The 27,329-nt window shown below is 32.9% G+C and overlaps 1 protein-coding gene, 2 long non-coding RNA genes and 1 other non-coding gene across 4 annotated transcripts in view; 2 read left to right on the plus strand and 2 right to left on the minus strand.

Annotated features, from left to right (window-relative positions):
• Positions 1-36: 36 nt before the first annotated feature.
• Positions 37-1,147, plus strand: LOC128203673 (uncharacterized). Its single transcript, XR_008256005.1, has 2 exons — positions 37-174; positions 692-1,147. It is a non-coding gene; the product is annotated as an uncharacterized LOC128203673 (long non-coding RNA).
• Positions 1,148-2,217: 1,070 nt separating this feature from the next.
• LOC128203676 (uncharacterized) lies at positions 2,218-3,511 on the minus strand. Its single transcript, XR_008256007.1, has 2 exons — positions 3,402-3,511; positions 2,218-2,740 (listed from the first exon to the last, which is right to left on the minus strand). It is a non-coding gene; the product is annotated as an uncharacterized LOC128203676 (long non-coding RNA).
• Positions 3,512-4,614: 1,103 nt separating this feature from the next.
• Trnap-ugg (transfer RNA proline (anticodon UGG)) lies at positions 4,615-4,686 on the minus strand. The gene has a single exon. It is a non-coding gene; the product is annotated as a tRNA-Pro (tRNA).
• A 4,040-nt stretch (positions 4,687-8,726) lies between these two features.
• The window catches only part of LOC128246866 (voltage-gated potassium channel subunit beta-2-like), a 51,393-nt gene continuing 32,790 nt past the window's right edge, over positions 8,727-27,329 (plus strand). The window contains exons 1-6 of the mRNA XM_052965360.1: positions 8,727-8,783; positions 10,804-10,901; positions 16,296-16,339; positions 17,519-17,556; positions 17,893-17,972; positions 23,867-23,896. Coding sequence (XP_052821320.1) covers positions 8,781-8,783; positions 10,804-10,901; positions 16,296-16,339; positions 17,519-17,556; positions 17,893-17,972; positions 23,867-23,896 — 293 coding nt within the window. The 5' untranslated portion in view covers positions 8,727-8,780. The remainder of the gene's footprint in view (positions 8,784-10,803; positions 10,902-16,295; positions 16,340-17,518; positions 17,557-17,892; positions 17,973-23,866; positions 23,897-27,329) is intronic.

Genomic DNA, 27,329 nt, shown 5'->3' on the forward strand with positions numbered 1-27,329 from the left:
ACATGGGCGTCAACCCTTACAACTCGGCTTTCTCCGGCAAGATTCAAAATAGCCTTATTCCAGAAGCCCATAATGCTTTGCGACAAAGGTGACTTCCGGTTTATTTCCGCATTCAATTTCCTAGTTATCGATACGAGTGAAAGGAAGAGCATACTTGGCAAAATAGATCGATAGGTGAGTAAAACATGTTAGGAACATCAGGTTATACATTCGTCTATAAATATCTACCGTTTTTTGTAAATGTCAATGAAGTTTTTGACGTTTATACCCAACTTCAATACACATTTAAGTGGGTGGGGTAAAATAACAAATATAATGGTAAAGACTTTCATAGTAGTTCTCAAAGACTTCAAATACATATTGGTTGTTATAAAGTATGCATTCAATTGTGGTTTGTTGAGTTTGTTATTAAATTAAATGAATGATATGTTGCAATTAGTGTGAAATTGTTAAAATCTGCAACTTCAAAACAGTCAAGTAAATGAAGCTTAAATGTGATTAAGAAGGGCATTTAAATACTGACTGCTGTGCTGTATGTAAACAAATATGCAGGTCTTAAAATAAAAGCTTATTAATATTGTACTAGTAAATTGTAACTATTTAAATATCTGACTGATATTAAAGCTGATTAAAGCTGCACTCTCACAGATTAAACAGTTGGATGATGTTAAAACTATTTATTTTATTTCAGAGATGTCCATTCTGGATGTTTGATTCCGCCAAGTTGATGCTCAACAGGAGTAGGCAGTTGATACCATTGATCTGATAGCACCTGCTATATCAGTGGTTTTACAAGAAAAATTTGTGCAAAACACAAGAGACGGAATCGGTTCAAGAACAGAGATAAAATAAATGAAGTGTGTCAATATGAATGAAAACTTTCCTTGACTGCAAGGACTAAAGAAATGCACACAAGTGACATAAATTTAAATGTTTGGTACAAAAAGTAGACATGTAGAACTTAAAATTATGACACAGGATGTGAAACAACACTTTATAGCCGATAACAGTCGAACAAGAGATTTTTCAAAAAGAAGCAAGATGTGTTTTTTTAACCCTTGGCAAATGAACCTTTAAAGGGATTATTGCATACCAAGGACAATTTATTGTTATCATGTTTAATGTTATTATTAAATTGTAAAAAATACCGTTGTTATTAATATGATTGTCTATCATCTTTTTATTCCAATGACTGTGTAAACTCCCATGGTTAATATTAAAAAGACATAAAATCGAGTTAACATTTGTGGGCAATAACTAGCCACCCGGTTAACTTAGTTTGTAGGAGCACCGTGCTTTTTCTGGCAGCCCTTGGTTCGAGCTTTTTCCTATCATGTTACTTTAGTATTGTTATAGTCAATAAGCCTAGGTGTCGTTAGCGCAGTACTGTAGGCCGAATATTTTCTTGGCCCAAATTCAAACAGCCTTGAGATTTAAATGAAACTTGGTACACATGCAAATTTCCAGAAACAATAGGCTCATGTCATGTTCATCATTGTAAATACAGTTTGTAAATACAGTGCTCAAGTTTAAAGCTGCATTCTCAGACTGACCATTTTGACAAAAAAATGTCTGAAAACCAGTGATATAAGATTGCTGATGGAAGATCATAAAACATTTTTACAGAATTATCTTGACCGTTTTGACAAAAAAATGTCTGAAAACCAGTGATAAAAGATTGCTGATAGAAGATCAGATAACATTTGTACGTATCTTTGAAAATGGATATATTTATGGTTCAATAGCGTTTCTAACGCTTTAAGAAAATGGAGTCTTTTGACAGTGTTTCAAACAACTGAGATCTGTTATTTTGTGAATCATCTTATATGACTGACTGAATTGAAGGCAATGATATCAAAATCAGTAAATCTGTAAGATTGCAGTTTTAAAGGTGCATGTCCCTAAAGGTCAATTGGCAGGAGATCTCATCAAATTTAATGAAGAATCATACATTCAATGATGCAATTCAACTTATTCATTTTGATGAGAATCAGCATTTAAAGAAGTTACCATGAGCTCTGATTTTTTTTGCTGTGCTTTTTTTATGACAAATTTATCATTTCTGTAGAAAATGTCTGACACTATCATACAAATTGTAGCAAAAGAAACAAAAAATGGTTGTACAGAATTAATGTTTATTTAAATATCTATAAAAAGAGTTGTTCATATAATAAAACATTATGATGCACATTGTAAATGTAAAACATAACTAAAGTACAAGGACATAAAAAAATATTTAATTTTATATATTTATATGATTTTTGAATAATAATATTTCTTATGATAACAATAATAATAATAAGTGTTGAATACTAAGCACTTAACATATTATACATGTATGAATATCAATAATAACAGTCAAAAAATAACAGTTCAACCAACAAAAGAGATCCAACAAGTACTAGCAATGGGAATCAAACCAATATGACCCAACTTCAAAGGCCAACAGTGATTCAAATAACACTAGTTGTCTATCACACATTCTGTCCAACAAGCAGTCCAAACAACACTCGTGGTCCAACCAACACTTCCAGTCCAACCATTTATAATTGTTCAACCAACACGTATGGTCCATCCAATATAGCGGCCCAGTAAGCAATAGATGCCAAACCAACAATAGCATGTCAGGTACTAGCTGTCCATCACGTTGCTACCAATCTAGCAGCCCAACCAATTGTAGTGATGTTCTTCATTGAAAGTAATGATCTCAGAAGGTAACATCAGCATATTTGAATCATATCTGTAAAGAAAGGAACGGAACATAAAAAGCATATTTTTATAAAAAAGTAAGTTACTCTCAGACTTATTTATGAATGGGTTTTAAGACAAGTAAGTTACTCTCAGACTTATTTATGAATGGGTTTTAAGACAATCTGGACACCGATTTAATTCCAGGCCTGGGGGTATGCGACTAGTCCGGTGGCCATCATAATATTTGAAAATAACAAATCATTCAGAAGACTACAAAGGTGACAGCATGACATAATTACTCTAAGTAAAATGTTTATTACATAGTAATAAAATACACACAGCAGTATAGATATCATAATTTATATTGATGATGATTTATTTATGTTCATTCATAAGAGTATTACCTGGTAATGTACATACAGATTCCTCATTAGATTATGACTGTCAGATAGTAAAACAGACTAATGTATTATTTGTGTTAATTTTCAAAACAAATGTTTTAGAACAGATGAGAATTTGTTGTTTATAATACTCCAATAAGAATAGTAACTGCAGTCTTTTCTGAACCTTCTACCCCACCCACCAGAACTAACTGTCCAAGTAAACAGTCAAGCGATTTATAGCTCATGACATTCAAATAATATCACAATAATGTAATATAAACTCATTAAAATGACAAATCTAATAAAAATAAATAAATTATAACAAACCTGGAATGATAATTTGTCCGTATTTATCGCTGTTATTGTACTTCGTCATAACCCGGAAATAAACCGGAAGTCACCATGCCGCAAAGGATTATGGTCTATTGGAAAGTCGACACACTCAAAACTAAAACCTCGAAAACTGCACAGCAGGTTACTCAGATCAGAGATCTGATAAGACAAATATGCAATTATATAAAGATCAATACAAAGAAGTTGTGTACTATACACAAATTTTTTTTGATTTTTTTTTATTGTTATTATTTTTTTTTTTTTGGGGGGGGGGGGGGGGGGGGGGGGGGTGTCACTTATAGGAGGATTAAACTAGGCCTTTAACTAGTGCCGTGAGCCAGTGTTCGTGACAAACATGTGTGGCGCAAAACAGCAGCACTGAGACAGCGAGTTTGCCAGGCCATCAATAATAAAAAATACTGAAATCGATTCTCAATCTCAACTTATTTGTCCACAGTATTTCACGATATGATCCCGGTCACCTAATTCCCGGACCACTAGGTATTGCAATAATTTATGGCTTCATGCAACGGATTGTGTTGCCGATGTTTGTAAAACAAAATTGACAATAATAGGAGTTTAAAATTTTGTAGATAATCGAAAGAAAAATACCCAAGGCAAGAACTAGAATATGCATGAGCATTTGCTCAAATTCAATGAGTAGAAATCAATTACATTTCGTGCTTATATTTAAATTATCTTTTTCCGAAAATTGACGGAAACATTTAAAAAATAAATAATAAAAAATGAGTTGAGACTGAGATTGAGATTCCACTTATGTTTTGGTGTAATACTGCGGTCCAGTTAGTGCGACATAAGACCGTTGACGATCTGTTACCTAGTCAGACAATTATACATTTAAACTTCCTACATTGTTCGACTGTGCTAAAAACATTCCTGCTATGCATTGCGGAAAGGGTTGGAAAGGCATGCGTTTAGCATTTCGAAACCGTCGCTTGCTACTTTCCCTGTTCGATATTATCGGACAGAATGATTTCAAAATCTTAACTTTATCTCACGTAAACACTACTTCGTACAACGTACAACATGGTATTTCGCTGCAGCACACTTGGTTAAGAACAAAACGTGTTCGTGGTTAATTAAAACAAACTTAAACCACTGGTTGTTACACTGAGCTTGCCCGACATTATCCACCTACACGCCAAAGATGGCAATATCTGCAAACACAAATCAAATAAAACATTATTGGCTCGTCCGGGATTTTAATCCGGGATCTCTCGCACCCAAAGCGAGAATCATACCCCTAGACCAACGAGCCGCCCTTATTACGTAACGCTTTTCTTATCATATATAAACATGATAAGTCTGTGACGGTAGCGCATTGTAAAGATAATGGTGATTCATTATCAAGCTTACTGACGCCAAGCGCATATATACACATACTATTTGTCCACGATGGATGTAATACCGATACTGACAAGTAAAATACGTCAAAGGCTATATACTTAATGGCATAGGCAATGGTTTATATCGTGAAACAGTGCGGTAATTGTATTGCTTTTTCACTAACGTCAATCATTTATATTAGCATGCGGTTAGGATTTTTTTTCTAGATTCGCTAAAGGAGGCTTAGGTTTTACCCATTTGTACATCTTCTGACCGCAAAGGACCAAATATTTATATACCTATTTCAATTATTCTAAGCTTGTCCAATAAAATGAACGACAGTTGGCAAATCAAATTAAAACATATTTACAAAATACGGATAAAATGCACAAATTTCGAGATCTGTTTTTCGAGAAAAGCATTCGTGTCACACAGCATTGATAAAGACTTGATGGAGTATGCAACGATCAATGTGTACATGAAGATTCCCTCTTTCTTGATCTACGTAAAGCATTTGATTTAGTTAATCACGAAATTCTTTTACATAAATAGAAATTATACAATTTCAGCGAGAATTCCATTAAATAGAAACTACTTTAATTGAACTATATGCGGATGATGCTACACTTTTTTCAAACCACGCAAAAGCGCAAGAAATATAAACGTTGCAAATAAATCTAAACAGTCTATCGGAGTGGTGCAAAACAAATAATATGACAATATATCCACAGAAAGCAAAATGCATGTTGTTAGGAACATATTCAAAGTTAAAAATATGCAAATGCTCTTCATTCATATGTAAACAACGTTCTTATCGATAATGTATTTTTTTTTATATCAAATCAATCCAAAATCCTTCCATTGATTGTTTTTTTTCAACGAGTTACGAGGCGAAAACGAAAAATGGTTATATATATCACGAACCTATAAGGTTTGTAGGTCCGTGTATATATTATGTGTGTTTTAACCCATATGTGATACCTTGTTCTGGACGGTACGTGGCGGGATAATGCGCTCTGGTTGTCGGCTCGATGTTAAAACATGTGTTGTGCCAAGTTATATATTTTTTTTAAATCGTTCCTTTCCAGTGACTGGGTTATGGTGCTGATACGAAATGAGGACGGATAGAACCGGACAGATATATATATATATAATATATAACAAATTAACATCAGCTGCAAAATAGAACATGCAGAATTTGATACACGTACGCAATCTCATTAAAATCAGATTCACAGAAATCACTTCACGACGTACTTAACGATAGTAAAAATCACATAGTAACAGTGTTGAAGGACTTGATCAAGCTGTGCATGAGAAATATGAAAATATCACTGTTTACAAAGGGGGTATACAAATATACATATATGTTGAATTGTTGATTAATTCAAAAAGACACCAAACGGCGACATATCGAGTACGTTGAAAGAGCATTTACACCGAGATAATGTTCTTCCATGCAATTGCAACACAGAATAAAGATAAAGATATACTGCCCGAGTAAAGCTAAGTCCAGAACAGTCCTATCAACAGTACTACATGTATTTTGACTTTTGACCTCTAAGTGTGACCTTAATCTTTTTGTTACGCTTACTCACCATGGTACACCTTTAATGCAAGTTTTTTTTTGGTCGTGCTAAAAGGCTGACCAAATGGCTGCCAATATAGATATAGAGGGAAAAGGCTGACCAGGCCAGAAAAGGCTGACCAGAAAAATGAGAATGGATTTTTTTTAAATATTTTATTATTTTTTTGTTGTTTTATTTATTTCTGTGTACTATTTTTATTATAATAATTGATATATTATTAATATATTATAAATTATAAGAGCGTTTAGTTGAAGATGGATGACTTTTCGTAACGTTTTTGTAAGAAAAAGTATCCATTGATTGATTGATTTATTTATTGATTGGTTATATAAATGGCATATAAGCCACAATCTATTGCATTGTCTTGTTTTTGGACTGTAGGTACAACGATATTCAGACAGTCTTCATTTTCCCATAAATCTGCGATAGTTGAATTTTTAGCCCATCCGGAATAATTCTATCATCACGTCGTTCGTTTCCCATGCTGTCGATTAAATAAGTTTTATTCTTATGCTCATATGTCATTAAGTTTCACAAATGATCAACTGTATCCTTCTATTATATCATACATGTATTAACATTACTTTTTAAATATTTTCTTTCCGAATTAAAAAACATCTACTATCTACTATCGTTGTTAGTTAGAGTTTGAAAAAGGCGGACCGTGATAGTCAGCGAATAACATAACAAATACAGGCTGACCGTGTTGGTCAGCGATAAGATATTACGCTATGTAAGTGCTCGAAAAAGGCTGACCAGGTTGGTCAGCGATAAGAAATACATGTTTCCAATTACATTATGTCATTAAGTTTCACAAATGATCAACTGTATCCTTCTATTATATCATACATGTATTAACATTACCTTTTTAAATATTTTCTTTCCGAATTAAACAACATATACTATCTACTATCCTTGTTAGTTAAAGTTTCGAAAAAGGCGGACCGTGATAGTCAGCGAATAAAATAACAAATACAGGCTGACCGTGTTAGTCAGCGAAAAGATAAGATTAAGTTTCACAAATGATCAACTGTATCCTTCTATTGTAACATAGATGTATTAATCAACATCCATTAAAATTATATAGATTGCATAAGAGTGGGTCTTTTGAAACATTATCAAGTAATTTGAACATGATTTAAATAGTCTTTTAGCTTCATTTATGAAAAATGAATCGTTCACTAATTCAACATTAGTACCCAAAACAATACAATTTCATACCAAATATAGTACATCGATTTCACACCCGGGGCGCTAATTGCTCCTCGTGGCAGTTTTATTGTCACTTAGTGACAATTTCTCGCTTGATTAATCATAATGGAAAAGATTGTTGCTCACGAACAACAGTTTGCATATCTTGTATTTGTTATTCACGAATAAAACAAGACTATACAACAGATTAAAGAGATTAATCTTCTAATTAAATTTGATCAATTAGGAATGGGCAAACTTCAAACACCTTTAATATGTTTGTTTGAAGTAGAACAATTTTTCACAAGTTGTAAACATAACTTTTTCTAGCAAAGTCCATAATTATATTAATTATTTAAATATTGAATTGACTTAATTACGCCAATTACGATAAGTTTTAACAAGGAACAACTTTAATAATATCGTGTAAACTTCTCACACATTCACCAAACCCGTGCAATTGCTACCATGAAAGTCACTTTACTTGAGGGGTTTGTTTTGTTTATTTCAATTACTCATATTTACAGATCTATACAAAGTTATGCAAAGCTGTACATATTTATATCAATTGTTATCTATAAATTGATAATTTAATAAAATAATGAAATAAAATGTATCGCATCGACTTGAATAATTGAATTATTCGATATCAATACAGTATACTGTAACATCACGATTTCTTAACTCATTTTAAAAAAAAAGACATATACAAATACAATACTCTAAATGAATGTATACTTATTAAAGCAGAAAAGTTATTCTTTTTATTAAAAACATCTTTTCAATTCTATTTTATTTTCCTGGTCAGGCCTGGTCAGCCTTTTCCCTCTATATCTATATGGGCAGCCATTTGGTCAGCCTTTTAGTATTGACCGTTTTTTTTTAAAAGCCTATAATGCACGGTCAAGATATATACGGCCACCAAGTATACAAGTACAGCCCGGACGGCAAATTTACGGTCCAGACGGGCGCACTCATGCACTCACATACACGGAATCGCCATTGTGACAACTATGTCTCGCTCATCGCAAGCGGGCTCGACATTAAAAACACGGCACTGTTCAAAAATTCAGTATTTCGACATACAGACTTAACGTCCTCAAACCCCGTTCTCAAATCACCTTGAACGCTTTGATTTTGCATTATTGGATTGGTTCCAACGTTCTTTGGGCAGGGAGCCAGTAATGCAGCATCAGAATCCAATATGGCGCACCAATAATAATTCAGCTGCGATTTGGATTTATTTATGGTACATTTAAGTATTTATCATCGCATGAACTATTTAGTTGTTTTGATTTCATTTATAAAAAGATATTTTTTGTCCGTGAATACTGTTTGCAAATAAACCAAAGCATATTAAACGTGTTCCTCAGTTAAACAATGCATGTTGGCAATGCCGCTTTGCAGGTGGTCTAACCTTATTTCGCCTAGTTTTCTCACAGGGGCAGGGTGCATTGTTTTGACACACCTTTGATAACGCCCCTCCCCCCCCCCCATTATTAAAAAAAATAATCCCAGCCTTATTAATAATGATAGGGGAAATGGTCAAAGGGGTGTGTCAAAACAATGCACCCTGCCCCTATTAGTTTTCCGATAAGATTGTTAGACATTTTAGGTTTGGATAGACATAATGTTAACCTGTTTAGAGCTACTCTGGAAGACAATTACCTGGTAGTATCCTTTTACTGGTGCGGCGGGGAATCGAACCCGCAACCCCTGGATTGATAGTCAAGTGTGTTACGACTAGGCCATGGAGCCGCTGCCTCATTGCACAAAATAGACAGTCAATTTTATACTGCCTCATTGTCAGCTTTGGACATTTAATTTTAACTTCTATTGTAGTTCTTCCGAACATTATTTAAAGCATGGTTTGCACCTCTGCAGTCTTTTGTACAGGGCCTGTTGTTTAGTACTGTAATTCACCTAAGAGTTCGGACACCTTAAATTATTTATTTTTTTCGCTGTCCGAATACATAGAAAATTACCATTTTTACATTTTATTTACATATTTGTTTAACCTGCCTTTTTTCTTCATGTTTGCATTTTACCACTTATTAATTTATACGTAGTAATCAATGGTCATAAACTTATTTATTACGCCTATAAGTGTAAATCCTTCATCAAGTTAATTAAAACACCATTTTATACATGCATTGAACTGAATAAACACATTCTATCGGCTTCAGATCAGAGTCACACTGTGTGACGTCACTTACAGTTATACCCACGAGGATCTCGTGGAGAGCATGGACATTGCTATGCAGGATTAATGTATAACTGTACAATTATTGATTCTTACAGTCTATTAGTGAGGTACAAGTTTGAAAGTTTATTGGCAGATCGTTTTACAAACATGTCATGTCTATGTTTTCTTAATCCCTTGTTGTTTCTTTAATCCTCCAATAAATATATCACACTTCCTTTTCAACAGGCAATAAATCGTTTAGGATGGGTAGTAACTAATTAACTTGTCACAGTGGTGTATACGGTTAGGTAATCTAGCCAGGCATTGTAAAGATAAAAATCAGTAATCTTAGTCTGTGAAACTTGGTAACTGTGAAAGTTATGATTGATGTCCTTTGGGTGTCCGAAAATTAGGTACGCAGAATAAATTATTTTGGAAAATAATTATGGGTGTCCGAATATTTAGAGTGTCCGAACTCTTAGGTGAATTACGGTACATTGTTAAAGTTAGAGTAATTAACAACAGCGTTGTTAACTGTTAAACATATTTGATAATGTGCTCACATATCCAAATTTAAACAAGTACAGCTAAATGAGTAATGTTTTAAATCTTGTTAAAAATACAGCTGATCATGAGTATATCGGATTATCCACTTAACTTTCCGAGCAGTCATAGGTTGAAGGTAAACAACTGACGTTAACAAAGTTGTTAACTTTATAGTTCTAAATAATCAGCCCCAAGATAAGATTATAAGGCAAATAAAGTATGACATTTATCAGGCATGCATCTTAAAGGGATTCGTTCACAGATTTAAGTTGACCACATTTTTTTACATAGTTGTTAAGATTGATTTATTGTACTTAATTTTATGAATAAAGATAAAACAGCAACTGGTATTTACTCATTTGAGCATAAATTAATTAGTGAATCCAATATTTAGTTTGATATATAAACATAAAAATTTCATATTTAATATATATCGGTAGACTAAACTTTTGCCCAGAAAATGCGTCTGTTGTAACAAGAGTTGTAATAAACTTACTTTCCAAATTGATTGAATTAAATTTGCACCTCTATTTTTCAGTATCACAGGTCAGAAGGCTGCTGTAAGAAAAACCAGCATTTTTGTAGAGAGATTTGCTGCACATCACAATACAAGATGTCATCCAAGATGCATTACAAGTAAGTATTAATATTATAATTTATATGATAAATGGTGACAGTTTTTTGTTAATTTAAACTTTATTTTACGATTGTGAAGGAAGTAAAATATATTAACTTATGCTTATATATGTCAATCTTGTTGGCAAGATGTTGCACAAGAGACTAGTCTTGTGTTGTTGGGGAAACCTGAGTGCCCGAAGAAAGCCCATTTATTCGGCTTGGTGACCTCAAATACCAAACTAAAATATATGCCGAGGCTGAGAAAAAACAAGTGCACTTATCTGTCACTGCATGTGTTAATGGGACAACCATAATAATTTGTGTTGATAATGTTAATGTTGCAACATTTTTCTGAAAAGCATTTACATAAGATCAGTTGCTACAAGAATATAGCCGAAAATCCAATAACTGAATCAATTAAAAAAAAAAAATCTTTACCTAATAAATTAATTTATTGTGCGAGGTGGTCTAGTGGTAAAGGTGTTTGCCTCTCCCTCAAGAGATAGTTGGTTCAACTGCAACAGGGAGTGAGAGTTGTCTAGTGGTAGAGGTGTATGCCTCTACCTCAATTGTTGGTTCAAGTCACACCAGTGGGGGAGAGTTATCTAGTAGTATAGGTGTCCGCTCCTCTCTCAAAAGGTTGTTGGTTCAAGTCACACCAGTGGGGGAGAGTTATCTAGTAGTATAGGTGTCCGCTCCTCTCTCAAAAGGTTGTTGGTTCAAGCTGCTCTAGGGCCAGTCATCCCTTCACTTTGCATTTGATGACTATTCCACATAGGAATAATAATAGTATAATGGTGAATAATCAATCCATAAAATTTATCGTTTAACAAAGGGAGATTTTTACTAGTCATATGATAATCCTGGACAAACATACATGTGCAAATAGACTTGGATTCAGTATATATTCTTTTGTAGAACAAAGTAATCTGATTTAGCATTGTTTCTTCAATAACAAAATTGTTTGGATAATTCCTCTCAGAAGTCCTGGACAGACACATTAATCTGTAAATATAACCTACAGTTTCATCAAAATCATTCCAGTTGGAGTTTAGGCAAAAACTTACAATTGATTTAATATAATAGCAAAATTCAGGGGCAAATACAGGTTTTGCATGGTAACCATTGGCATTCATGCCACAAAATGGGTATAGCTAGATAGCGAAAATAGCCTATTTTCGCGAAAATAACATTTGTCTACGAAAATAGCCTGCTATATCATTATATAAACCAGATAATTATTTATATATATTAATATATATAAACGAAACATTATAGAAAAATGATTTTTTGTTTCTTTTTCTTTTTTGGGTAGTTTGAAAGATGTTTTTAAAAATAGCCCATATATGCGACACTAGCCTATTTTCGCGAAAATAGCATTGGACTACGAAAATAGCTTGTTATATACCGTAGACAGATGCTATTTTCGCAAAATAGGCTATTTTTGCTATCTAGCTATACCGCCACAAAATCATGTTGACTAAAGTCTTAAAATTCTCTTCTGAACTTCATGTAATTCCAATTTGGTACAACAGAAAACAGAATTAATCGATGGCCCATGATCATGCCCGGGGCCAATTGAATCATTGCCAAACAATAAAAAGCAGAAAAATATACATGTGGAGCACTAACAAAGTGGAAGATGCAAGACACATGGTTTTTGCCAATAGCAAAAATATGGGTTGTCTGGTTAGCCAAGTGGTTAACGCACCCGCTTCTGACCAAGATATTAGGGTTTGAGTGGCTTGTATTGACAACTCTAGGCTTGTTTTGTGGAAATATTGTATTTGCAGTTTTTGGGACCATCTCAGTCTGGTGTGTAGCCCCTTTTAAGTCACTTTCCTAATTTAAGTATCTCTATTTTGACACATATGAAATAAGAACTTGAGATTTTTCCAAAATAAATTTTCATTGACCTTGTATGGCATTTTTTTTTTTTAATTGTTAAAAAATCAACTTAAGTTAGGAATTAATTTAAGATGTTTTATGAATATGGCCACTGTGGGTTGTTATTCATAAAACATAAGTCTCTCACTGGTCATATTTTATATTAACCTGATAATATCTGAAATACTTCATTTTCCTTGAATTTATTGAAAAAAAACACTTTAATGTTAAAAATAATTTTAAGACTTCAAATATATATGGAGATTGACTTAAATTAAGATATGATTTCAGAAGTGTTATGAAAATGGTCCCTTATAGTGCATTCGGTTGTCCAGGGTTTTATGTAACTAGTACGGTAATTCTCTCCATTGGTTTAAAGGTTATGAATATCCGTATCATGGTATGTCTATGGGAGAAGTAAGGAAACTTTGAACCCTAACCAGGCCTTTTTCTAAAGTACCCACAGGTCGGGCTATCTCACCCATTCCCAGTGATTTTTTTTGGATTTTTTTTTACCGCCTGTGTCTTGCAAATTGGGAAAAAATGTTGACTGTGGGAAAAATACAAAATCAGGCCAAAATAGCTAATGGCAAATATACATGTTTAAATTTTTTGTGCATACATTATGCAGTGAAAGAGTAAGTATTGTCAAGATTTTGTTTATATTTGAAGAAATTCATTGCTTTTTTATTCATTAACGTAATGGACAGTTATCAAATTGGGAAAAATTTATGAAAATTTTGGGAAAATAGACAGTTTTTCGCAAGGGGAAACAGCCTTTAGAAAGCAGTAAATTGCACCAAAAAAATCACTGATTCCACTAGCAAAATGATGATTTTTTCTTAAAATGGCATATTTCGCTACGCAAGTATTCCCAAAATGTCTGTTTTTTTCCTAAAATTGGCACAATAAGGCTTGCTTACATATTTTATTGGCATAATATGGAAACTAATTACAGTAATTCCACCCAACAGCTATTCCTGCAGTTTCTGTCTGTCTGTTATTATGTCTGAAAGATCTGTTTTAGAACCTGTTAATTGATTGCTTCCAGTAAACATGGATAGCAGCTCAATATAGGCCAGATTTAAACAAATCTCTAGTCTCTGAGGGAAAAAAAAACCCTGAACTCTTCATTGTTTTTGTTATCCATGAATAATTCATGTGTTGCTAAGAAATTACCATCAACATGCCAGTCCTGGATTCCAAGTTACTTAAAACATCCTCTACTTTTGTTCAATAATAATTATGGATACAATTAAGTTGAAAAAGGAAAGTTAGAGTATAAATTGCCATTTGCTTTATAGATTTTATAACAACTTTAATAAAAGAATGATTAAAAGTGAATACCACTTTTATTGATATGCCCAAAATATTCAAACTTAAGTCAGCCAAATATATATAACAATATTTTGTAACACATGGCCAACAAAAATTGTCAATTTATTATTTGTCTAAATAATCTGTCTATTTTTTTATTCACAAACATTCTAAGAAACAATTAATGAGTTTTCCTTTTTTCATAACTTTATTGATTTGCTCTTCTGTAAAACCTTTTTGCTAATGCATGAACTCAAGCCTTTGCATAGTTGTATTTGCTATCAGCATGATAATATGTTTTATGGAATAAATGGAATAGATTTGATCTGAGTTATATTATTTAATAAATAATACTTCTTGAATAATGCCTGTTGATTGACAGAAATGCTAACACCAGTATTAGTTAGTAGTGGCCAATTGAGTTATGCCCCTTGATTGATAGGAAAGCTGACTAGAACTAGTGGCCACTTGAGTAATTCCCCTTGATAAATGGAAAACATGACTAAAATTAGTGGCCACTTGAGTAATTCCCCTTGATAAATGTAAAACATGACTATCTTCATCTAACTAGTGGCCACTTGAGTCACCCCCCTTGATAAATGGAAAACATGACTAGAACTAGTGGCCACTTGAGTAATTCCCCTTGATAAATGGAAAACATGACTAGAACTTGGAAAACATGACTAGAATTAGTGGCCACTTGAGTAATTCCCCTTGATAAATGGAAAACATGACTAGAACTTGGAAAACATGACTAGAATTAGTGGCCACTTGAGTAATTTCCCTTGATAAATGGAAAACATGACTAGAACTATGGTCACTTGAGTAATTTCCCTTGATAAATGGAAAACATGACTAGAAATTGGAAAACATGACTAGAACTAGTGGCCACTTGAGTAATTTCCCTTGATAAATGGAAAACATGACTAGAACTATGGTCACTTGAGTCACCCCCCTTGATAAATGGAAAACATGACTAGAATTAGTGGCCACTTGAGTAATTTCCCTTGATAAATGTAAAACATGACTAGAACTAGTGGCCATTTGAGTAATTCCCCTTGATAAATGTAAAACATGACTAGAACTAGTGGCCATTTGAGTAATTCCCCTTGATAAATGGAAAACATGACTAGATCTAGTGGTCACTTTAGTCACCCCCTTGATAAATGGAAAACATGACTAGAACTAGTGGCCACTTGAGTAATTTCCCTTGATAAATGGAAAACATGACTAGAACTTGGAAAACATGACTAGAATTAGTGGCCACTTGAGTAATTTCCCTTGATAAATGGAAAACATGACTAGAACTAGTGGCCACTTGAGTAATTTCCCTTGATAAATGGAAAACATGACTAACATTAGTGGCCATTTGAGTTATTCCTTTTGATGAATGGAAAACATGACTAGAATTAGTGGCCACTTGAGTATTTCCCCTTGATAAATGGAAGACTTGACTAGAATTAGTGGCCACTTGAGTATTTCCCCTTGATAATTGGAAAACATGACTAGAATTAGTGGCCACTTGAGTAATTTCCCTTAATAAATGGAAAACATGACTAGAACTTGGAAAACATGACTAGAACTAGAGGCCACTTGATTAATTCCCCTTGAAAAATGGAAAATATTACTAGAATTAGTGGCCACTTAAGTAATTCCCCTTGATAAATGGAATACATGACTAGAACTAGTGGCCACTTGAGTATTTCCCCTTGATAAATGGAAAACATGAATAAAATTAGAGACCACTTGAGTAATGTCCCTTGATTGATAGGAAAGCTGACTTGTATTTGTGTCCTCTTGAGTTATGTCCCTTGATTGACAGAAGAGCTGACTAGTATTAGTGTCAACTTGAGTTATGCCTCTTAATTGATGGAAAACATGCCTTCTATTAATGACCACTTGTGTTATGCCTCTTGATTGATTGAAATCATGCCCACTTTTAGTGACCACTTGAGTTTTGCCCCTTGATTGATTGAAAACATGCCTACTATTAGTGACCACTTGAGTTATGCCCCTTGATTGATTGAAAACATGCCTTGTAGTAGTGACCACTTGAGTTATGCCCCTTGATTAATGGAGTTGTGTTATGAGTTATGCCCCTTTATTAACATTTAAACTTACTAGTTTTAATGGGCACTTGTGGTGCGCTTGTGTTATATAATATCTTTTCTATCTTTTTGTGTAAACGTGTTTAATTTTCTGTTTCAGAAACTTGGGCAAATCTGGGCTAAGAGTGTCTATGGTTGGCCTTGGTAAGGCAGGATTTTTATACTAAAATTTTGTTTTTACTATAAACAAGGGCACATTATTTTGATAATGCACAACTACAGGGGCCATACCCATAATGTATTGAGTCCGAGTTTGGGATTCAGACTCAGGATTTCAAATTGTTGAATGTAACAAATTATCTTTTAAGCTCATCAGAGCACGAAGTGCTCAAGGTGAACTATTGTGATCGCTCTTTGTCTGTTGTCTGACCATCCGTCCGTCAACAATTGCTTAAAACACATCCCCTCTGAAACTACTTGACCAAATTCACTGAAACTTTACAGGAAGCTTCATTGCATGACCCTCTACATAAATACAACAAGGCGTTGAGATTGATCATCAACAACAACAACAAAATGGCCGACTTACTGTTTTGCTTTAAAAAAATCTCTGAAACTACCTGGCCAAATTCAATGAAATTTTACAGGTAGCGTCATTGCATAATCCTTTACAAATGTTAAACAAGGCATCGTCATCAGTTAAGAAATGTTTAAATTGCAACATTTTTATTAATGCAGAGTTGTGGCTCTTTGTTTAGGTGAACGTTTTAGGTCCATCATGGCCCTCTTGTTTAATATAGTTGTCTTCTACAAGTAAATATAACTGATCAAAGTCTTCTACAAGTAAATATAACTGATCAAAGTTGTATATTATGGAACATGTATTGCATTTTAGCATTTATATAATATTGTTAAGGAATTGTACAATCCAATGAAGATTTGCAGTTTTGCAAATTAGACTCAAGACATTAGTGAATACCCAGGGCTTATTTTTTGGCCCCCGAAAACCCTTGTAACAATCTATGCTGAAATGACTGTTCTTAGAGCTGGTATTCCTGTTTGCTTCAAGAGCCCTCCAAAGAGCTTCTAAAAAGCCAGGTTTTATTCTATGGCAATGTGCTTTTGACCCCGAGAGCCCCCGTAGAACCCATGGCCAAAATGGTTTCAGCCCTCCAGCTGCCATGTCAATCACATCCCGGAACATGCAAAACTAATTTTTAATTTTTTTTCTAATATATTATAATATATAGTATATTCTAATGTGACATGTAGTGTATACATGTGATATGACTTTTGACCACTGAATTTTCAAAAACTTTTTTTTTTTTTTTATCAAAGTAAATCTGTATTTACACACTCATACAATTTTTTTAATTTTTCCAGGGACCTGGGTTACATTTGGTGCGCAGACTTCAGATGAGGTATACCAGAAAAATAACTGATGCTCACAGCATTGGAGGAACTTATTTCTCAGTTTTAACATGTTACATAAATTATTATGTTGTGAAAAAACTTGAGTTTTAATTCTTTCTTAAAACTATATGGTTAAAAGTGTACGCTGTGGCTGAAAATTACAATTTAGTGTTGAACTTGTATAACGTAAACCCTGGAAAGAAAAACTTTGTTTTTAGGTTGGGACGTTCAATGGTATAAGTGAGATGTCTTCAGCCTAAATAAGTCCTTTTTGTGTGTGATATGTATAATTTAGATTTACCTCGCAAAAGAGCGTTAAAAGTCATTCTTGTTCATTATTTCAGACCGCCGAGGAGATGCTTACATTGGCGTACGAAAGTGGAATCAACTTTTTTGACACGGCGGAAGTTTACGCGGCAGGAAAGTAAGTACATATGCGTTTGTTCTCACAATAACAGTCGACTCTAGACCTACATAATGTATAGAAGTTGAACTATTGTGGAATTGGGAATTAAACATGTACCTGGGTTTGTCATTTGATATTGTGTGGTCAATTTCCTTTCTTCCCATTGCACACACTTATGGCTGCTTTTATAATGAAGCATCCATTTTACATTTTTTTTATTCAGGGGGCAGATTTTAGGTTGTTTAAGTTTCACTTAGCCATAACCTTATCATCAGAAAATAATCTGCAAAATACTGAAGTTTAAACTTATGCGACGCATTGATACACATAAGATTGTAAAAATTGAACTTATCCAATGACCATATTTATTATGATATATTCTGGTTTTGTAATTGTTCTTATGAAAGACAGGCCTGGCCTTCTTCACTTCTTTGATCATCATGTATTTAGCAAAAAAACAACTTGAAAAAAGCTGCTAGTTAAATATTATATTATAAAACCATTCCGTTGTATAAGTATTTAGTAAGTGGGTCACAGTTTTTTAGCCCAACTTTGACCCCAATATGCCTGTATGTAACTCTTGTCTGACGTATTTAGAAGATATATATAGTAAAAAAACAAACAGAATTCACAGTCTTTCACAGCTTGAGAACTTTGTTATAAACATCATGAATGAAAAAACATGTTTACGTACTTAAAATATAAAATATTGATGTGAGATTACCGTAAATGTCCTACTAAATGTGAATGCCCAGGGGTCTTTTGTGGGTCTATTTTCCCATTTTCTGATATAAACAATAAAAAACTTTCAACTCCAAAATTTAAAAGTTACAAAAAAATAAAGAAATCCTAAGGCCGTCATTTTCAGGCACCTGCTAATGTCATGCATATACGGACAACCCATACCCTATTGCACGTAATGACGATAAAATTGCATCAAATTGTGTATTGATATATTGGAGTCATGTATTCAGCAGACCATATAATTTATTTTCACATCATGGAAAGTTTACAGGTACGATGCAGCGGAAACTGCTTGTTCATGTTTACTGCTTGTTCATGTTCTTTACTTCAAATTAGCTGATTTGAAGAAGTTGCTAAATGGGTACCCTAAAAATGGTTCCTGTTCAACTCGCAGGATTCTAAAAAGTCATTGCAGGGCACATTTAATAGGACATATACGGTATGTGCGTTTCTCATGTGGTCCACTAGTCGGACATGTGGGTTTCCATACAGAAGTTATATATGATTTTAACAGTTTCTTACACAACACACAAGACCACATTCTGGCGTAACACCATGCAGAGAGAGTTATATACATGTACGTCATAATGAATTATTTCACAAAAGTAATCACTGATTATTTTCTCAAATAAGACCATTTTAGCTTGACACCCAGTAGGAAATGTTTTCATTTAATTGTCCTTACATTGCAATTATTGGCTTCACAATCCAACTTAAATAAATTGGTATTAAAGCTGCACTCTCACAGATTGGTCATTTTGACAATTTTTTCAATCATTTTTTGTCCTGGAATGAGACAAGTTTGACGTAAATGTCAGGAATCAGTGATACAAGACTGCTGACAACTGATCAGATTGCAGTTTTTCATAATTGCGTTCGAAGATTAAGATATTTGATGGCTAGATTAGTGTTATTTATGCTTTAAGAAAAATGAAATTTTCGGCAGTTTCCTAAGCCATTTAGATCTGTTCTATTGTGAATCACATTAAAGTACTGAACTGAAGGCACTGATACCAAAATCAGCTTATTCTCACAGACCAACTATTAAAAAATGTCAAAAATGTCAATCTGTTAGAGGGCAACTTTAACGAAATACAACAGTCATATTTTCATTGAAACTATAATTTTAGAAGAATGAATACACTTATTTCTATGCTTTTCACCTAAAATTATTTTTCTCTTCACAAATAAGCATTAAGTTTAAGGTGATGACAGACAAAGTGACTATTGAACGCATGTAATGAAACAGATTTGGTTAATTATTGACTTCCCCTGTCTTTAATTATTTGTGCGCTTAAAGTGGGGCTGGGCTAGTTATTCATAAGGCACCTTAAGTCATTTCTTAACTTAAGTCACTTTCCGGTGACTCTCCGTAGTGAAGTTTCTCAAAGTCGTATGATATAAAAACTGAAATAATTTAATTTTTGAAAATCAAGTTCTGTTTGGAAATGACTTAAGATGTTATCTTAATACCAGCCATGTGCTTTAAATTGTGCCCAATTTGTTTTAATGTAGTATTTTGTGGCCTGTATTTGGTAAAATGTCAGTCAATGTTGTATTATAATATAAATGGTTGTAATGTACAGTGTTTTCAATAAGAACCCGCCACAGGCTGGACGGTTTGAATGGCATTTAACTGGTACAAATTTGGAAAAATAAGACAATTTTAATTAGAATAAATAGTAGCTGGTCAGTTACAATACTATTTGGTATGGTATGATCGAAACTTATTGAGAACCCTGGATGTATTTGTATTTGTGTAATTTTGATCCATTATGTATTAACTTACGGATTGTTCAGAACTTTAAGTAAACAACGTTTTTAACCTGATTGAGGTTAATTTTAAAATCCTTACAACTCTAAAGGTTTGATTGACACTCTTGTGATCTGCTGTTATTCTTACAAACATCGGGTCACAATAGTTTCAGCTTGTTATCCCCCACCAAATCGAAGGAGGGGGATATTTTTTGCCGTTGTCCATCCGTCCGTCATTCCATTGTCCTTCCGTCCATCCGTCTGGAACCATATCTTGGTAGGCATTCATCAGAAAATGTTCAAACTTGGTCAACCTTGGTTCCCCTTGATTATATCTAGACCACTTGTAAAAGTGGGTAACATGGGGTCAAAAACTAGGTCAAATCTTAGAAAAACCTTTGGAACAAACTAGAGGCTTTTATACATGGTCAAATATTCATGAAACTTAATCAAAATGTTTCCCTTGATGAACTCTTTGAGTATATAAAACTGGATCACATACGATCCAAAATAAGGTCACTAGGTCAGATCTTAGAAAAATCATTCAAATTCATAGAAACTATTACAAATGTTACTCTATATACAACATGTTTATTTAAAATAATTCCAAACAAACTCAAACTTATATTCAACATTCATAATGGTCCATTTCTCTGCAGCCATATTACATGTTAATATAGGAATATTCCACCTACTTTTCACGTCCATGTTATGACAGATGGTTAATTGTGATTATCAGAGCAGGGTATTCAAGTGATGATGTCCATGTTATGACAGATGGTTAATTGTGATTATCAGAGCAGGGTATTCAGGTGATGATGTCCATGTTATGACAGATGGTTAATTGTGATAATCAGAGCAGGGTATTCAAGTGATGATGTCCATGTTATGACAGATGGTTAATTGTGATAATCACAGCAGGGTATTCAGGTGATGATGTCCATGTTATGACAGATGGTTAATTGTGATAATCAGAGCAGGGTATTCAGGTGATGATGTCCATGTGATGACAGATGGTTAATTGTGATTATCAGAGCAGGGTATTCAGGTGATGATGTCCATGTTATGACAGATGGTTAATTGTGATAATCAGAGCAGGGTATTCAAGTGATGATGTCCATGTGATGACAGATGGTTAATTGTGATAATCAGAGCAGGGTATTCAAGCGATGATGTCCATGTGATGACAGATGGTTAATTGTGATAATCAGAGCAGGGTATTCAAGTGATGATGTCCATGTTATGACAGATGGTTAATTGTGATAATCAGAGCAGGGTATTCAGGTGATGATGTCCATGTTATGACAGATGGTTAATTGTGATAATCCGAGCAGAGTATTCAAGTGATGATGTCCATGTTATGACAGATGGTTAATTGTGATAATCAGAACAGGGTATTCAGGTGATGATGTCCATGTTATGACAGATGGTTAATTGTGATAATCAGAGCAGGGTATTCAGGTGATGATGTCCATGTGATGACAGATGGTTAATTGTGATAATTAACAGGGTATTCAGATGATGATGTCCATGTTATGACAGATGGTTAATTGTGATAATCAGAGCAGGGTATTCGGGTGATGATGTCCATGTTATGACAGATGGTTAATTGTGATAATCAGAGCAGGGTATTCAAGTGATGATGTCCATGTTATGACAGATGGTTAATTGTGATAATCGAGCAGGGTATTCAGGTGATGATGTCCATGTTATGTCAGATGGTTAATTGTGATAATCAGAGCAGGGTAATGTTCATAATGGTCCATTTCTCTGCAGCCATATTACATGTTAATATAGGAATATTCCACCTACTTTTCACTTTCAATCAATGAACTTTGCCTATTCAGGCGGGGGATATCAATTAAAAGAATTTATTTTTTTATTTAAATGTATGAGGACATCATAAAAATATTTCACCTTTAAAGTTAACATTATGATGGGAAAGTTCTGAGCAATATTCGAATTGTGTTTAATATTAGCCTTTTTATCAGTAGGTTTTTGTATGTTTAGTTTCAAGCACTAATATCATATTCATGATATAATTTTCAGTTTACTCTTATTTTAAAGAGCGATTTAATAAGGCAGTGTTAAGACCCATTTTAATCGAGATTTAGTATGTCAAAAGAAAATTTAGGTTCTTTATGTCATTTAATACATAAAGTGAGAATACAAAATATATCTTAAAGAAATCTGTAAAATGATCATCAGATCAATGAAAAAAGTCAAATTTTAAATGCAAGTATTATTTATCTGCAGTCTCTTTCATCATATACAATTAATAACCTACAAACATACAAATATTCAAAAAAGTGTGAGGTGATTTAATGTTGCAGTGGCTGGATGGGATATAAATATTTTTTATAAACATACAAAAAGAATGTCTTAATGGTAAGAGCCGTTTCACAGAAGTTTGTCTTTATAATAAACTTTGAAACATACATATAATGTTTTTTCACAGTCACTTCAAAATATTGGCACAACATGATATCATTTTTTGTCTGCTCTATTATAACAGCAAATTTCCAACATGATCCTGACTTATATTCTATTCAGCTATTGTGTATATTGCATTAAGACTTATTCTTATTCTGAAGTATGGTAATAATAACTTGATTATTATTTAAAAAGGCAAACTATAAACACAATTAAACAAGATATTTTGTTTATTTCTACAACAATAACCTCAAGTATTGCACAGCAGGACACTCAGATCTGAGACCTGATAGACAGCAGACAGTGATAAAGATTAAGATCAATACATAGAAGTTGTGTACTATACTTATATATTTTTTTGGAAGGGGGAGGTTCACTTAAAGATGGCTTAAACTAGCCCTTTAAGATAAAATGTAAGATCGATCAATATCCTTTCTGATGATCCAGCACAGTCAGCTTCAATGATGTAACAGTATCCTATTTAAGCCTGGTAAACTTTTGTCAGTTTGAAAAGCATTTATATAAATCATATTAATATATTTAATATATAATTATACACCAAAAACATTCATTTTAAAACATTGCCCCCTTTCCATTCAGATATTGTAAACCCTATAATGAGATTATTTTTGGACAGAATGATTTTTATATCAAATAATTTATATCATAATTTATGTTATATCACTTAATAAATTAAAAAAAACTCAGGGCCCTTTTTAATGGCTTTTAAGACCTATAATATATTTGAGTATTTGAATGTAAAGCAAAGTTTAGTGTTTGAAATATAACTGAAACATTAAAATCAAGCATTTCCTTTTGAGCTTTAATTTGGAAAACAGCAACAACAGTTTTGTAATTTATTATAAAAGGTCTTAAAGAGTTGAAAAATGAGTTTTATAATGTTACCAACAGTTAATCATATCATTCATAAATCATTAAAACAATAAGTTCACTGCACAAACTGTTTATTTGCCTTGCAGAATTCATTTTACAGACCAGATAGCCATGAGGTAATTGTATGTTTTTGTGTTGTAGCTAAAGGGTGATAACTCTGTCTTGCTTTTATTTCTTGATAAGTTCACAGTTGCCCCTCTTGTGCTTTATTTCCAATTCCAAATGTTTTATTTTATAACTATTGCCTCCTAAGAGTAATGTTTAATGCTAGGAATGAAAGCTTAAAGAATTTAAATGAGTTTATTTTAAAATCTGAATCTTTTCACATTACACCTCTTCTTTGCCGAAAGGGCTGATTTTTGCTATTTCGGAGTCTTAAAGGGGCACATTGACAATATTAGCTGAGGCAAACATTATTTTTACTTTTAATGCGTTATTTTGTTAAATGATATGCGTACTGATACTTCATTAAAGCTGCACTCTCACAGATTGAACGTTTTGACAACTTTTTTAATTTTAGTCTTGGAACGAGCCAATTTTTGCGAAAATGTGTGGAAACCAGTTAAGAATGCTGACAAAAAATTAGGTCGCAGATTTTTATATTTAAGTTCAAAAACTGATGTTTTAAGCATTTTTCTTAAACCGTAAATATGAAAATCTGCGATCTGATCTTTTGTGAGCAATCATTTATCACTGGTTTGCAGATATTTACGCAAAAATTTGCTTTTTGCAAGACAAAAAAAAGAGAAAAAAATTGTCAAAACGGTAAATCTGTGACAGTGCAGCTTTAAAAAAAAAGTTTAATTAATAAATTCCCCAATTATAAAAAGCCAAAATATTGCTTATATTTTTTACCTGTACACAAATCATAATGCTTTTTTGGTTCAAATGTGTTAAACATAATAATGCATTAAAATTTAAAAAAAATGTTTCAATGCTACTGTGCCCCTTGAATGGCCATTTTTTGGATGGTGCTAATCTGAATCCACGAAAATTTGAACACAGCAACTTTGATTTATTATGAAAAGGAGTGAAATTATAGTTTGAGGGTGCAAAATACCGTGTTAGAATTAAGCATGTTTCAAAACTTTGTATAATATGCCTTTTCCATTTACAGTTATCTTGAGATTTATTTTTGATTGCTTTTGAATGTTTAAAAAACATTACATTTTAAAGTGTTTGGTTTTTACATTATCTCTCTATAATGTTTTTATAGCTTTAAATCACTCCATGTCATGCTATCTTTTATTCAATTTATGTTGACTAATAAACACTTTCTTTGAATGCATATAACTGAAATACAGCTGTAAATGAATTGATGCATCTTTTTCTTACGTAGCAGCTTTTTAACAAAGTATTTCCTATCTACTCTAGGTAAATTAGTGAACTGGTTATTTAATTTAGTCTATTATTGATGAAAAGGCATATATGAAAACTGGTTGAACAATTCATATTGGGAGGAATGGAAGCTACAGGGTCCAAGAAAGACAACTCAAATTACATATTTAGTAGGTTTTGCACTGTCACTATGAGTTGTCTTTCTTGCTCAAGTAGCTTCCAATCAGTTTATATCACATAATTTTAAATAAATTTATATCATAAAATATAGACTGGTATAAATGAAAGAAGGCAAATTTACTCAGATAAGTGTTTATTTAATGGAAATGAAAAATTCTCTTTTTCCTCTAAATTTCTCCTTAGTTTTAGGGAAACCCCAAAGTTGTTACAAGGAATGGGGTCAGTTTTTTTAGGTTTCCCTTTAAGTCAACCTCAAATTTTGATTCAATTAATGAAACCAAAACTGAAATATATATAAAAAATGACACCTCTATTTTTCTTAAACCTTTGTTAAGGGATGATATTATTGGTGTAACTTTAAACCAATTTTAGTAAGAACATCATGAGTGTATTTCTGTCCCAATGATTATTCTGACATATGTTATCACCCTGAATCTGCCTTGGCTGCTGTGGCCCCATGCATGAATGTCTGATTATAGTCAACTGAACTACACTATTTGGTCGGAGCTTCATACCGTACATTCTCCAATACATACATGTTTAAATGAATACCCTCCATCTTTCTTTTCAGTTAAGAGTTCAAACTATCTTTTGGACTTAACAGATGCCATTAATCAGGCTATGAATATTATAATAATGCTTTTATTCAACTTCTCGCCAAACTTCAGTCTGAAAATTTGGCATCATAAGTTCATTGGCAAATTGTCAGCATCCATTGAATATTACTGAAGTCATTTTCTATAGCTGAAAATGAATTAATAAAATATATGTCAAGTATGTTGTGTCATGAAAGAAAAAGGCTATTTTCTATATGAAAAAATCACTGAAAATAATTCAGAAATAAAGGTAAAGCATGTGGTCTCTTAAAGCAGAAATAAAAAATTACTTTAATAACATTATATAAACCCATTTTTTTTTTCAGAAAACTACTTATACTTAAAGCTGAAATTGTCTCCTTTCAAATGTGTTGCCTATTTATAAATTAAGCAGTTATATACATGTTTTATATATCCTTATAGATTTGTTTTGAAAACTGTTAGGACCCCAAAAATAATATTTGAGTAAATATATAATAAATTATGTACATATGTGACATCATCAGAGGAAAATGTGTCATCTTCATTTTTGTGAGGTATCATGTCTCGCTTCCAGGCCGTCATAGTTAGTTAATTTACATGTTTTTGAAGATACTCTTGACTTATTTTATTACATTGTTTTAGGGTAATAAAATTGTTTTAGGTTTGTTTTATAATCCTATCTTAACATGAATATCTCAAAAGGACTCATTTTTGCAGATTATGTCACATATGTATTTTATATAATTTTGAGGGGTGCTTTATAAAATGTTAGAGAAAAAAAGTTCTATATTATTAATATTATCTATAAATCTGTTTACATGTAACCTTGGCCATCCACATAGATATTCTTTACGTGTGGTCAAAATTAACATTTGAGCGTCAAAATTCTTAAAATAATAGCAAGGATGGGATTCTTTATTGTTGTTTCACAAAAGTTCTTGTTGTGTCTTAAAAGTTCTTTGAATGATATTCACTAAACATAAACAAGTTATATACATTGTATATAGGGATGGCTGTTTATGGAAAAGTAATTAGTGTTTTGATTCTTTTGTCACAACAGAATGCGTACAGGTGGGTCTCTCTTTGCACGTGTCTATTTGTTGAATGGGAAAGTTGTTATTGTCAGACATCAAAACGTTACACAACCAAGAGAAGAGAAAAAATAGTTAAATGCCAGGTGCATCACAGTCAACTTGGTTTGGTTCATCATACTATTTATTGCTATAAAACCGCCATAAAGAGCTTACCTAGCAGGCACATGATGTTGGTTTTCCTGTCAGATATGAACATTTTTTGGACATCTTTTTTTCCACATGATCTTATTTTCAGATCTGACTTCTTTCCAATCTAATGCCAAATATTTGGCAAGAATGACCAATAAATTAATATAATACAGTCTGTATGCAAAAACACGTACATACATGTCCTGTGTCATATTACATAATAAAATAGA

Source organism: Mya arenaria, chromosome 9, assembly GCF_026914265.1.
Source record: "Mya arenaria isolate MELC-2E11 chromosome 9, ASM2691426v1".
Classification (NCBI taxonomy): Eukaryota; Metazoa; Mollusca; class Bivalvia; order Myida; family Myidae; genus Mya; species Mya arenaria.